The 13,461-nt window shown below is 50.4% G+C and overlaps 1 protein-coding gene across 1 annotated transcript; it reads left to right on the plus strand.

Moving 5' to 3' along the window:
- The first annotated feature begins 664 nt into the window (after positions 1-664).
- Positions 665-2,759, plus strand: LOC142027653 (T-cell activation Rho GTPase-activating protein-like). Its single transcript, XM_075021945.1, has 6 exons — positions 665-896; positions 1,130-1,291; positions 1,376-1,485; positions 1,832-2,123; positions 2,255-2,372; positions 2,638-2,759. Exons 1-6 carry the CDS (start codon positions 747-749, stop codon positions 2,757-2,759), a joined length of 954 nt encoding a protein of 317 aa, XP_074878046.1. The 5' UTR covers positions 665-746.
- The last annotated feature ends 10,702 nt before the right edge of the window (positions 2,760-13,461 follow it).

Here is a 13,461-nt window from a genome sequence, read left to right on the forward strand (position 1 = left end):
AGGGAGCGTCCCGCGGTGCCACTCGGGGAGCGTAGAGGGTTGGGGAGCCACCAGGCATGCCAGCACATCCTCGCTGGCGGCGCTGGGGGGAAGCCTGCTGTGTGGGGCAGAGAGCCCAGGAGGGCAGAGGGTCCCAGCTCTGCCGCGCTCAGGCTGCTGGTGCCGGGTGGCAGCTCACCGGTGGCCCTTTCTGCTGCGGGGCTGCTCTCTAAGCGCAGCCTGCTTCTTGCAGGATCGTCCCAAGCAAGGGCAAAGGCCACCGACAGCCCCATCTATCAAAGCTGGGGGACTTTGCGGCTCACCAGGTGAGTTCTGGAAAGAAGCACATTGTCCTGCAAATGGTTGAGCTGTGCTCACTTGTCCTTTGAGTGTCTCCATGCAGGTGCGGCACCCCAAGGGAGGACGTCACCTGGACGAGCAAGGACACCTGCTGGGCAGCAGCCGCTGGATGTGGTTCTGCGGGGACCCAGAGCCTCTCCTGCTGCCCACAGTTTGGAGGAGGGCAGGGCGAGGGCTGGGACAGGTTGTCCCGGTGGCATGCCGGCTCTCAAGAGCTTCCGAGCTGGAGCCGCTGAGCTGGAGCTGTGGTTCCAGCTGCTGGCTCCCTGCCCATCCTGCCTCAGCCCTCAGCACCGTGCTGCAGGCAGGGCAGGCTCCGGGAGTGCTGGCCCGGCTGTCTCCATTGACACGCTCTTGCTCCATTTTCCTTTTCGGAAGGAGGGAACACCATCAGGAGGAGGAAGAGGATGGGGCTGCCCTGGCCCTTTGCTCATCGGAGGACCCTGGCCGCTGCCCAGGCGCCAGGGCAGGTGGGCTCCGGCTGCAGCAGGGCGCTCTTTGGCCAGCCCCTGGCAGCCCTCTGCGGGGAGGACGGCTCCCTGCCCCGGCCCATCCAGGTAAGCCAGCCTGGGCAGGGGGTCCCCAGCCCTCCCTCCCGCTGCTCCAGAGGGGAGGTGGGTGTCCCCAGGAGCTCCGGGGATGGGGGATTGGGCCCTTCACCCCCAGAAGACGCTTCTGGTGCCAGCCCCCTTTGCGGGGGGCAAGGAGCAGGATCTGGGGCAGTGCTTTGGTCACTGCTGTTGGAAGGCAGCTTCTCAGCCAAGCAACTGTCCTCCTGCCCCTCCTGCAGGAGATGCTGGCTGTCCTGCACAAGGAAGGACCGTCGACAGAAGGGATATTCCGAAGAGCTGCCGGCAGGACAGAGTTTCGTGAGCTGCGGGAGGCCCTGGACCACGGTGCGGATGTCGACCTGGGCAGCCAGCCTGCGCTGCTGCTGGCCGTCATCTTGAAGGTGAGCGCTTCTGACCTGCAGCTGGAAGAGCTCCTGGCTGGCCTGGAGTGTTTAGAGGCTCACCTGGAGCCCCTGGCATTGCAGGACTTCCTCCGAAGCATCCCCGCCAAGCTCCTCGTGACAGACCTCTACGAGGACTGGATGGCAGCGATGCAGAAGAGCGGCAAGGAGGAGAAGGTTGAAGAGCTGAAAGCGTAAGTGTGGGCAGCAGCCTGCCTGTTGAGGAGGGACTGGTAGAGGCCTGGGACTTGCCTGAAAAGGGACGGTCTCCTTAAAAAGCTGTGTCTTCTGACAGCTTGCTTTTGCTGCGGTGGGCTTAGATTTCGGGGGAAAGGGCACGGAGAGGGAGCCTTCCCTTGCCTGGGCTTGGGTGAAATGAGGAGCTGGGAAGCAACGCCGTGCTTCCTTCCTGAAGCGCAGGAGCACTGGCCGCTGGCTGAGAGCACCCGGAAAGCTGCGCAACCCACCTGTGTTGGGCAAGCTTTGGGGACAGCTGTGGGCAACATCTGCTCTATTAACGTTGAGTTCCTGTTCCCTCAGGGTGGCCGAGAAGTTGCCTGGAGCCAATCTCGTCCTCCTCAAGCGGCTGCTGGCCCTCCTCCAGCACATCGGCCACAACGCCTCCAGCAGCAGAATGACCGCCAGCAACCTGGCCATCTGCCTTGGGCCAAATCTGCTGAGCCCACCTAACGAGGACGTGCTCCCCCTTGAGGCCATGCTGGCGGTGACTGAGAAGGTGCGCTGTACTGAGCAGCCGGCTGCAGCCTTGCCGGCCCATCCGAGCTTGGCTGCTCAGAGGTCCCTGGCTGCCTCCTCTCTTGAGCGAATGCTGGTGGGGTGGCTGCCTGCAAGAGCAGCCCCACAACCACAGCCTCCTGCGCAGAGGCAAGGGTCGGGAGTGGGAAGGGCTGTGTGATACATTTTCAGGCACCTGGGTTGAGACTGAGGGTTTGATGTGTGCAGGTGAACGTGCTGGTGGCGTTTCTCATTGAAAACTGCGGTGACATCTTTGTGGAGGAGATGGCTGGCCGCTCCTGTCCATCAGCCGGGGAGTCGGCAGCCCCCATGGACAGAGCCACAGGTATGAGGAGGAACTGAGGGCTGTCCCAGGCTGGGGCTTGGGCTACCAGAAACCTCAATGTCGAGAAGACAGCTGGTGTAGGGCTTTGGGTGGGTTTTGCTTTAGGTGTGCTTTACTTCCAAGGAGTCACTTTGCTGCACGTGCTTTTCCTTTCTAGACCTGCATTTGGAAGAGCAAAGTGGCCCTGCAGGCAGAGCAGACAAGGACCACCAGGCAGAAGCCTTGCTGCACACACCACCCGCTTCTCTGCTGGATGTCCTCAAAGAAGCTGGGGGAGACGCGGTGGTGGAGTCCGAAATGTCAGAGGTATGGCAGCTCCATCAGGGGCTACCCTCCTACCCGAGACACGGTATCCCCGTGTTTGCTGAGCTGCCAGAAACGAACTGAGTGTCACACACCCGTGTGAACCCTGTGTTCCAAAGTGAGGCCCTTGGAAGAACGGGCTAATGCAAACCAGCCAGAGGGATCTTCTCTGTAGGGCTAAGGCAGCATTTTGCCAAACAGTCGCCTGCTACTCCAGGGTGTCCCTTGCCACCTGCTGACTCTGACATTTCTGTTGTAGGCACCCGTTGCTTTGGCTCCAGCCACCCCAGGGAGCACAGTAGACTCCCTGGGATGCACAGAAGGACTAAAGAGCGTTTCAGAGGAAAGAAGGTGAAATGAGTCAGCTTTGGGTAAATCAAGAACTGATTCTAGTTGATCCTGGCTTTACCTACCTAATCATACTGTGGGATGGAAAGGTTTGCAGGCTCCCCCCAGGAGAAGGAAAACGGAAAGAAAAGAAAGAGAAAACAGGCCTGGGCAGAGGAGAAGGAATGCCAACGAGAAAAGAAAAGAAGGAAGAGAGAAGGAGATGGGGACTTAAAAGAAGCAGGAAGGTCCAGCAGGTCAGGAAGCCCAGGTGTGTACCAGGCTCTGCTGCCCATCTTTCCCAACTCTCAGCGCTGCTCCAAGTCAGTCCGACCCGCTGGCAAGGGACGGTGCTGCGCGGGGCTTGGAAATAACTCCATGGCCACTCCCCAGGGGCTCCCCATCGAGCCCTGCTGCGTGGCACAGGGGCCCTGTGCATCTGTGCACGCATGCAGGTCTCCAAGTGCATTACCCGTGGGGATAAGGTGCCAGAGCCATCCCCTGGTTGATGCCAGCCATAGCTCTCTCTTCTGGGCTATGAACAATTCCTCGTCAACGGTGTTCCCCAAAGAAAGGGGAACCAAGTCATGCCTATTCCTGCCTTCATGGGTTTATCAGTGCTCTCTGACTCTGTCGTTGTAGGTGCCGTTTCCCTGTTACGGGCTGAAGCCCTGTGACTCCCGGGCCCGCCCCCCGCCGCAGTTGATGTTTGCAATAAAAGGATCTTTTCTCTCTTCTGAGTGTGTCTGCCATACGATATTCTGGACTAGGTAGATGGGGTTTTGTGGTGAGTCCTCGGGGAGGAGTCTGGGATCTTGCCTTGTCCCAGCATCCTTTCCCGCAGGCATCAGGGTTGAGTTCAGGTGCTTTAGGAGTGAAACCAAAGCACAGACTCACACAGGAGGGTGGAGGTTGGAAGGGACCTGTAGAGTTCCTCTGGTCCAACCCGCCTGCTCAAGCAGGCTCACCTAGAGCAGCTTGCCCTGGACAACGTGCCCTTGGGTTTTGAACATCGCCAAGGACGGAGACTCCGCAAACTCCCTGGGCAACCTGTGCCAGTGTTTGACCACCCAGACAGGAAAAAGTTGTTTTCTCATGTGCAGCTGGAGCATATCATGTGTTTTCATTTGTGCCTGTTGCCTCTGGTGCTCTCAGTGGGCACTCTTGAGAAGAGCCTGGCTCCCTCGTCTTCATTCCCTCCCAGCAGATTTAGAGAGATAGATAGATAGCTAAGACACCCCCCCACACACCCCCAGGCTTTCTCTTCTCCCCACGGAAGTGTGCCAGCTTAAAAGCAGCAGGGAAAAGTCGGCTTCCTTGAGGCTCCTTGTTTTGCAGGTGACCTGGAGACGTGAGGTTCCCCTGCCAAGCTGGCCCAGGGAAGAGAGGCGGAGGGCTGGAGGGCACAGCTGGACTCCTGCTCCTGCAACAGCAGGGACTCGCTGGCCAGAAATGGCCCCGAGGACCCCGGCAAGGGGCTGTGCTCAGTGCTGCAGAGGAAGGCGAACCCCCCCGGGACCTGTGCCAATCTGCCCGGGGGAAAAACTCCTTCCTGAGCCCAGCCCTGGTGCCCCGAGCAGGGTCCGGGGAGCTCCTGCGGGGGAGCGCGTTTGGGGTCGGCAGCCAGGGACCTAGAGAGTGGTTTTATGAGTGTGAGTGAATTTGCTTTTGCAATGAGATGTGTACAGGCATTGCCAGGGCCTGGCTTTACTCTGGAAGTGACTGTTGTTAGCTGCTGCAGAATTGAAGAGACTGTGCTATGAACACCACGCCAATTAGGCTGTCTCCAGACCTGAAGCTGCATTAAATCTCGTGCCACACTAGTCTCCTTTTTCCTTTGGAGAAGTAGGCCGAGTCTTTGAAATTCTGCCACATGACTTTATTTTGGGATGAATTGAAATGCAGTTGTTTCTTTAGCTTTGCTTATTAGCATTCTGCTGGAATAGTGTCAGATCCAGGAGGATTAACCTTCCTCCTTGTTTTGTTCTCTGAGTTGATTTTGGAGAGGAAGGCGTGTTGTCTGTCTTGTGGTGTCGTGTGGTGTTCAGAAGATGCTTGAAACGTTGCTCTTGTCTGTGACCGAGCTCTTTCCCTCAGCGTAATCCCTTTGGACAGCACTGCCAGTAGTGTGCGTACGTTTCTGAGCAGCCTGCAGGTGTTTGATCTCCCGATGGTAGAGAGAGCACTGCATTTGTTTGAGTTTGGCAGCCTGTCATCGCGCCTTGCTTTCTTCCATTCTTTCCACCCTCTTCCCCTCATCGCCGCTTCAGCGTCCCTTCCTGAATCATACTTTTGTGTCCCTGCTGATTCCTGAAGACTTCATGACCACAGCGTAAGTCTTGGGTGGGTGATATCTGTCCTTCTGCTGTGGCGCGCTGTGTAACTCCTTTCATTAACTTCTTCCATATTAAGCAAGGAGAGGGCCTTTCTGAAGAGGAAGGAAAGTTCTCATCTCTGACCGAGTTCTGGCTGGGGCCCCTGAATGTGGAGGATATGAGAGTGGCTGCCTGCCAGACCATATACCAGCGAATACTTGCATGCCGTAATTCCTTACACTCCACCCTATTTCCTTATTTCCAAGTGACACTTGTGCGACATTTGTTTACTTCTTAATGGGTTCAGCTTTTCTTTGAGACCTTCTCTCTCCCTGTGCATTGTATTGTGGGCCGATACCTGGCAATGAACAACTTTTGAGAAGCTGGCTTACAAAAGATGTCGTTAATAGGTGCGAACACAGTTTGATGCAGGCAGTACCCAACTCCCAGCATCACAGGGCCTAGCTCCAATGCTGTGAAGGCCCGTTCCTCTGCAGGTTTGCACTGTGGAGGGGATTGAGAGACACGTCCTGCCGGTTCCTTCTTTTAGTCCCTTGAGCAGAATGGCATTGCGATAGGCTGGAAGAGAGAGGTGCTGGTTTGAGGGCACCTTGTCAAAAACCCCAGTCCTAAAGGTTAGTGAGGACTGACTGAAAAGATCTGATCTCTCATCCTTTGTATCCTCAGATGCACAAAATACAAATGGGCAGAAAATTGAAAAGGAACAGTCCTTGTGGAAGACTGGATGTTTTTTAAGAACAATAAACTGGGAATTCATCTGCCTGCTAAGTATTTTCTCTGTGCAATGGGAATGATGTTTTGTTGTTGTTTAAACTCTTACAAGGAACGTAGCTCTGTTGCTTTTTGGCTGGGGTGGGACTAACTCTCTGTTTGTTTCACAGCGGTCTGGATCTCGACACCACTGAAAGTGCTGTCAAGGAGTTAGAGGTAGGAGATGAAGCAGGTCCACGGGAGCTTAGCTGAATGTTAGGCTGAGCAAATCTTTTGTTTGTTATGGGACGGAGGACGTTTTGTCAAATGCAGCATTTCAAGTGCGAGTAATGGGGAACTTCTCTAGAGAGTACGAGGGTGAAAAAAATGACGTAAATGAAAAGTGTCATCAACAGGCAGCATTAGCGCGAGTAATGCTTTTATCAGAAATACTTCAAAGAAGCTACTGCCTGTTGAAATTGGACAAATGAAAACTCCTATTTGTGGAGCTCGTTGCACTCCGTGCCTTGCTGGTTCCTGTTCAGATTCGTTCTGCAGTAGCACTTTCCCGTGGTTTCGCTCTCAGCCCCAGACCTGACCACTGCTTTGAACTTCTCAGGCTTGACTAGCTGTCAGACCCTCCTAGTTTTTCAGGAGCTGTGGCAGTACTGGTGAGCTAGCTTGATAGCAGCTAATCTAATGCTCAATTGCATGTGCTTTCCTCATAGCTGTGGGAGCCAGGGGACGTTCTTTTAATGACGCCATTACTTTGTGGCCAAGCTCGGTGACAGCTGATGAGTTCTGTTGTTGTCATCTTCTTCCTGAGACAGAAGAAAGCCCCTGCCATTCCCGAGGAAATGAGACCAATATACTGCCTGCTTAAAAATGCTCCTGTTAGTTAAGTTTAAACAAATCTTCAGAGTACAGTAGTAGCATTGTAAATAGTATTGAAGAAAGTGTGCTGATCTTAACTGATACAGAAAATTATTGGTTCTTTTTTTTTTTTCTTTTTCACTTTTGAAAATACTGAAAGGTATTCCTAGAAAAAGTTTCCCCTTTATAAAGCAGGAGTTTGTTGGAGCTGAATTACAGTTCCTTTGTAACTGAATTGGGTCAATATTCTGAAAAAGGGGAATATGTTTATTTTTGAAACAGGTCAATAGTGCATGTGTTGTGCTGGCAAGGAGGAGGCTTCTTAAATGTAGAACTTCTTAAATTTAAAAGCACACCTCCACTCTCCATAGTAATGCTTCCATGTTAATTCAGGGTTAAGATATTCATTCACTTCAGTTTCTGTGAATCTGTTAGGGCAGCATGCTCTGAGGTGATGGGAGGGAGCAGGGGGAAGAAGGGGAAGAGGAAAAGCAAAATATCTGGAACCTGCTCTTCCATGACTCCTGCAAACTGCAATGTTATTTTTTTCCCAAGCCTGAAAACTGTACTTGACAGTGGAATTGTGGCTATCTTGTTAATATTCTTCCTTCCTTTCTTATTTTGGCCTCTCCAGGAAGCAATTCGAGTAATCCTCGGAAATCTTGATGATTTACATCCATTTTCTACAGACCACTTCACTATCTTTCTGTGTACCCTTTCTTTCCTACTTGTAAAAGAAAAGATCCAATGACTTGTATCTGTTGGGCATTGCTTAATTTGACATTCCTGCCTAGTAGTGCGCAGATCTTTAGCTGGAGTACGAGTCCTTTGAGCTTTGCAGTTTTACACTAGCTGAAGATCCTCCTCAGTTGTTGCCTTCACCAGAGAACTGATGTACGTAAAAAGAATGTTTTGCAGTGTTTTCAGATGGCCACCCCTGCGTTCCAAATCTGATTTAGCCAGAGAAAACAAACGTGTATATGTAAAGTCCCAGGAAGCCCACGTAATGCGATTGCAAGGAAAGCTAGTGCGTTGTTTCAAAAGGTTAATAAAACGTAAAGCGCTCCTTACAGGCGCAGCAGTGTTGGCCCACTAGTAGAGAAGACCGCAGTAGTTTTCTTGTAAGGTACATTAGGATTAAACATTGTAGTTGCTGTAGTGTAAAGGGTTAAGAAGAAGTTACTCTCCTGAGGCTGTTGTTGCAGAGAAAAGTAAGTTAGTTGAAGGAGAAGCCTTTTCAGTCCTAAGGTGTGTCAGTTTGTGAATCGGATCAGGCCCTTTGGCATCATCACCTCCCGTGATTCCGAGTGCCCAGGAGTAATGAACACCCACGTGTTTCCGCCTCCAAGGCATTCCCTTCCAGTCTCGGCAGACTGCGTTATTGCCACCCCTGGTCCTAGCAGGCAAGAACGAGATCATCCTCTTTCCCTGTCAGAAGCTGGTATGTATGAGAGCAACTTATTCCTCTTACTGCCAGGAAGAGAAAGTAGCCCAGAGCATTGTCAGAGAGGAGGCACCCAAACAAACGAAGCCTCGTTGTTGGTTTGCTTCGCTAAAGCGCAGCCAGTTTTGCCTGCGTGCTTGAGGAGGGTTTGATTCCCGAGCTTGTATTTCTAGAACTGGGAAGTCCATCCACCTGCTCAGCCAGCACCGGGCCCTGCGGAGAACTGCAAGCTCAGAGGCCTGACGTGATGAGTTGTCCTGCAATCTGTGTGTCGGGCTCCTCGCTGTAGCATACCTCTTAGTTAATCACCAGCTGTGGGAGTCCTTGAAGCCAAACTCAAACGAACAATTTCATCCCTTAAAGGAACTGATTGCGTCAGCGTTTCATCTAGGCAAATCTTGGGCTCCATCTCTGGTCCTCAGGATGTTAGTTTCTGCTAGCAAATGGAGTAAAAGTATTCATGTTACCTGTTTCTTCCTGAGATCAGAGGCACGTAAGGAGACTGCTGCCTGGCGTCACCCATTCTTGCACGCATGAGCTCCTAGGTGTGCGAACTGCACCCCCAGGAAGGAACGTCTGTAACTGTGGCGTTTGTCATGTCAATTATCTTTTGTCCTCCCATTTTGAACTGTGAAGTGAATGTAATGACGCTACTCCTGTGAATCCTAGTCCTTTTCAGTTTTTAAAAAAATTACTTTTTAGTTAGGAAAGCTGATGAGGTTTTATTCACAGGGTTGGGAGCGCCTGGCATGTTGTTTCTTGCGGGAAGATGTCAGGACTGAAGCCAGATACAGTTAAGGAAAGACAATGCTATTAATGCAAGCAACTGATGGGAGAGTGTCACCTGGGTGTGTTTCTTGTAATGTGTTACTAGCGCTTTTTCACCAAGTTCATACGGACAGATTGTAGGTGCTCCCTTCTGCATATACGTTCAGTGTGGTATGACTTTTGAAGCTTTACAAGAGGACTCCTGCTCCTTTGAAATGTTAGTGCTATGTTCTTAAGTCTTATTGTTGTTCTCAGATGTCAGTAAATGGGAGAGAGTATCGAAGATGAGATTCAAACATGAGAATGTCCACCTCGTGCCTTATCCCTACATTTGCACGATGTATCTAGAACTCGGCTCTATTTCAGCACGGCGTATCTTGTGGTAATTCACTATGGTTATGTTTGGATAATGTCTGGAAACATCTATGATCTATGTCTTGCTTTTCCCTTTCCCTTCCTCCACTGTGTCTTTGAATGAGAGGGAGCAAAACTGCGTGCGGTATGGCTGTACCATGGATTTGAAATAGAGCATAGCAATGTGTTCTCTTTTGTCCTGTATTGCTTTTTTTGAAAATGTCTGGAATTTCTCTTTGCCTTTTCACCCACTGCTGACTCTTCAGCTAGTATTTTTATGAAGCAATGCCCAGTGGCTCCCAGCCTTCATTCTTGAATGTCGGTAACTAGGCTGGAGCCAGCACATATATATATGGAACATGTGTTTTTCTTCCTTATGCTTGACTACATTTGTTGACGTTGAATTTCACGCTCTTTGTTTCTGTTTTCCTAAAGAAAGAATGCATTTGTTTTTCTAAATAATGATAGTAATAATGGTAATAATGTCTTTTGTATAATTAGCAAATGTTGTCACCTCCCTAGTGTCTCATTTTCCAGGTTTTCTATGAATTCCCTGAAGAGCCTCAGGCCCCAGCTGAGACCTCTGTGGGACTCTGCATTGAACCTCCTCTGTTGTGAAAACTGAGGTTTTTTTCTTACTGTTTCCTGTTCTGATGATTGGTCCCTGGGAAAGGCTGCTGCTGGTCTGTCTTGTGAGCACTTAGTAGATATTCTGGTCTCCCTTATCAAATGGACAAGTAGTCCAAAGCAATTGTCCCCATCCCACTGGCTTGTGTTATTCACAGCCAGGAATTCTGAAAGAGCTGTATTTGCAGTTCTTCGGTTTCAAGATATCATATGCAAGTCCAGCATTGTTTCTAAGTCATTTATCTTGTTCTCAGGACGTGTGGTGCAATGCAAAAAAGTACTATAAAGTTGGTTAAAGAAAGTCCAGTCACCAAATATTCACCAGATTTTACAATACCTCTGTTACAGGTAAAGAAGTAAACAAGGGCAGTGATGAGCTTTTAAGTTGCGTGTGTGGTTCTCTTTTGTGTGTTGTTTTTTTTTTTAAAAAAAAGTGATATTCCAAGTAGTCTGGAGAAGCAGAAGATATATCTAGGCAATGCTGTAGTTGTCCTGTTTCTGGGTGTCAGTCAGGCAGTGTAAGGTGGGAGTGAATTCTCACCTAGAACCATCCAAGTTGAGGGAAACCTTCCTGTCAATTCCAGCGGACTTTGAATGAAGTCCTGCCTGAGGACGTGAGAGCCGTGCTGGCTTCAGTTAAATGTGTTTTCGCCAAGTCTGAGCTGAGCTGTCAAATGGTTTCTTCGCTGTGAGAGTCTGTATGAGGTCAATAGTGCTGAATAATGAAGTAGTTTCCTAAGTGCTGCATGTGTCGAAAACAACCAAGTTAAGCTTCTTTGGAAAGTAATTGTTTAGTGAGATCTCAGGGTGGGTTTGTTTTCAATACAGGTAAGTGTCTGAAGATGGAGTGAATTAGTGAAGGTGTCCTGTCCAAATTCCCCCCGAGGAAATCCCGCTCTCTCTGCTAGCATTACGTTCCTGCTAATGATGTTCCTAGGCCCTCCTCTAAAAATGGAGCCAATAGGATGTCCTGGGAAGCAGTAGTTCTTCTTTAAAACTGTTGAGCATAATTCTCTGGATGGCCTCTCAGTGCTTACCTTCTGTTTGAATAAGGCAGCTAATCTTTTATTCCTGAGTCATTTTTTGGTTTTGGTTGTATAAGCCTGGACAATGTTGCGAAACACAGATGTATATTAAGTCTGACTTTTGTTCTAAAATAGAAAAGTCAAAATCAAATTTTATCAATACCAAGTTTGCAATGTTTTGAAGGTCAAGAGAAGAAAAGAAGTGTCAGATAGTGCTGCAGTGGAAGAAATGGTGAAGAGGAGAAGAGTGGAAGTCGGAGCGGAGGCCTCATGCCCACAGTCGGGTGTGGGCAGGTCAGTTGACTACAAAATAGTCTTCTGGGGCACATATCGATGTTTTTGATGTCTCTTGCACCTTCCTTGTATTTCATTCCTGTGTAACCCTTTGGCCCATTTGTCGTCTTCCTTCTCTTCCCTAGGTGACAGAATCTAAGCAGCATTGCCCACGTTTGGGGAAAAGTTGTCCTGTGCTTTCAGGTTCCCATGCCGTTAACTAAAGCTCTTCCCCTCTCACTCCTTTGTGTTAACGTTACCTGCAGAATCACAGCGGGATGAGAACTGGGCGGCTCAACAAAGCGGTGCACTGGCTTGCACACCTGAGGCAGGGATGACAAGGGAGGAACTGGGAAGAGTTTCCTAGCTGCCTCCCAGCCTGCTCCTCTGAGTCGGCTGATGACTGCTGCCTCTCGGCTTGAGGCAGAGATCTCTGTCTGTGGCTTTCACAGAACCGTTGAGGTTTTCGGGACCTTTGATATCATTGAGTCCAAGCCCTCCTGCTCAAGCAGGGTCACCCAGAGCAGGTTGCCCAGGACGTGTCCCCTCAGGTTTTGAGTGGACTCCAAGGGTGGAGACACCACAACTTCTGTGGGCAACCGGTTGCAGTGCTCGACCACAGTTGCAGTCAGAAAGTTTTTCTTGTGTTCAGCTTTAATTTCATGTTTTGCAGTTTGTGCCCTTTGCCTCTTGTCCTGCCAGAAGGCGCTGCTGAGAAGAGCCCGGTTCCCTCTTCTTCATTCCCTCCCATCAGATGTACATGGATAAGAGCTCCCTGAGCCTTCTCCAGGCTGAAGGGTCTCAGCTCTCCCAGCCTCTCCGCATATGAAAAGTGCTCCAGTCCCTTCGTCACCTTTGTGGCCCTTTGCTGGGCTCGCCCCAGTGAGTCCCAGTCTTGTCCTGGGGAGCCCAGTCTGGACAGAGCACACAGACTGGCCCCAGCAGCCCTGAGCAGAGGGGAAATGATCCCCCCAGGCCTTGCTTTCTCATTCAGTGCTGTCTGTAGGTACATGCATAAATTTGCATGTCTGAGCAGCCTCTCAGGCTGTTGTTGCTGGAAGGGTCTTTCATTCCGTCTAGCTGGCGCTCTAGGCTTTCACCTGTCTCCTGCCTTGCTGCTCTTTCTTCTTGAGCTCTTGGGGTATTTCTCACGGAATGTTAAGTGGTTAAAACGTAACACAAGACATGGTTATTCAAATGCATTTGTCTCTTGTTTCTCTGTGCAGCCTGATGAATATCATGGCACTAAATGACTCATTGTTATTCCTTGTATTGCAGATAACTAATTCTTGTTCCTCAGATGCAGCTGTCCTAGGCGGGTAGTATGTTTCACCGGAACTGTTGACCCAGGTGGAAAAAACAGTCTTCTCGGTTCTAGCTAGCAGCCAGGATAAACTACTGTGTAGCAGGGTTTTTTTCTGAATCTACCCATTGATCCAATAAGATATTCTTTTTCCCTACCGTATTTGTGCCTCCTGTTATCCTCAGGATGCTAGAGCTTCAGCTCTACTGTTAGAAAGAAAAAGAGAGAAAACATGATGCTGCTAGTGGGCTTTGCTTCTCAGGAGGGTGAACGAGCCTGTGAAGGGTTTTCCTTCTGCACACTTTTGAGCCTGACACCTCTCATGCAGGAAGTTTCTCTGTTCTGGAGAGTTTTTGCTCCAAGCAGAGCTGGCTTCTCCCCAGGCACTAAGTTTTCCAAGCGGGAAGGCTCTAGGGGTGCATGGCTTTAAGTAGCTGCCTGGATCCGCATCATAGCTTGTGATTTCACAATGGTCCCTATTGTGTCTCTGGAGTTGGTGCACACTGGGTGCCACTTAGCTCCTCCCGTGAGGGCTACTCCATCAGTCCCTGGGGAATCGGGCCCCCTGACTGACCTGGAGGTTCAGTTGTCCCCGAAACCCAGTGACTGACGTGAGGATGAACCCAAACGGGGGTTACAAAATGACACTTCTGGAAGAGTTACAGGTAGCACGGCCGGGGCTCAAAAGTGCAGTTTTGTGGGTTGGGGTTGGTTTTTTTCCAGTTTGGAAATCACTTTTTTAGACAGGAACCTCAAGAACAAAGCA

This window comes from Buteo buteo, unplaced genomic scaffold, assembly GCF_964188355.1.
Source record: "Buteo buteo unplaced genomic scaffold, bButBut1.hap1.1 HAP1_SCAFFOLD_50, whole genome shotgun sequence".
NCBI classification, from domain to species: domain Eukaryota; kingdom Metazoa; phylum Chordata; class Aves; order Accipitriformes; family Accipitridae; genus Buteo; species Buteo buteo.

Excerpts from the sequence above, each read along its gene's own strand:
- LOC142027653 (XM_075021945.1), top strand. The coding sequence starts at position 747 with ATGGGGCTGCCCTGGCCCTTTGCTCATCGGAGGACCCTGGCCGCTGCC. Across the intron at positions 1,292-1,375 it reads TGCTGGCCGTCATCTTGAAG|GACTTCCTCCGAAGCATCCC; the intron begins GTGAGCGCTTCT and ends CTGGCATTGCAG. Across the intron at positions 1,486-1,831 it reads AAGGTTGAAGAGCTGAAAGC|GGTGGCCGAGAAGTTGCCTG; the intron begins GTAAGTGTGGGC and ends CTGTTCCCTCAG.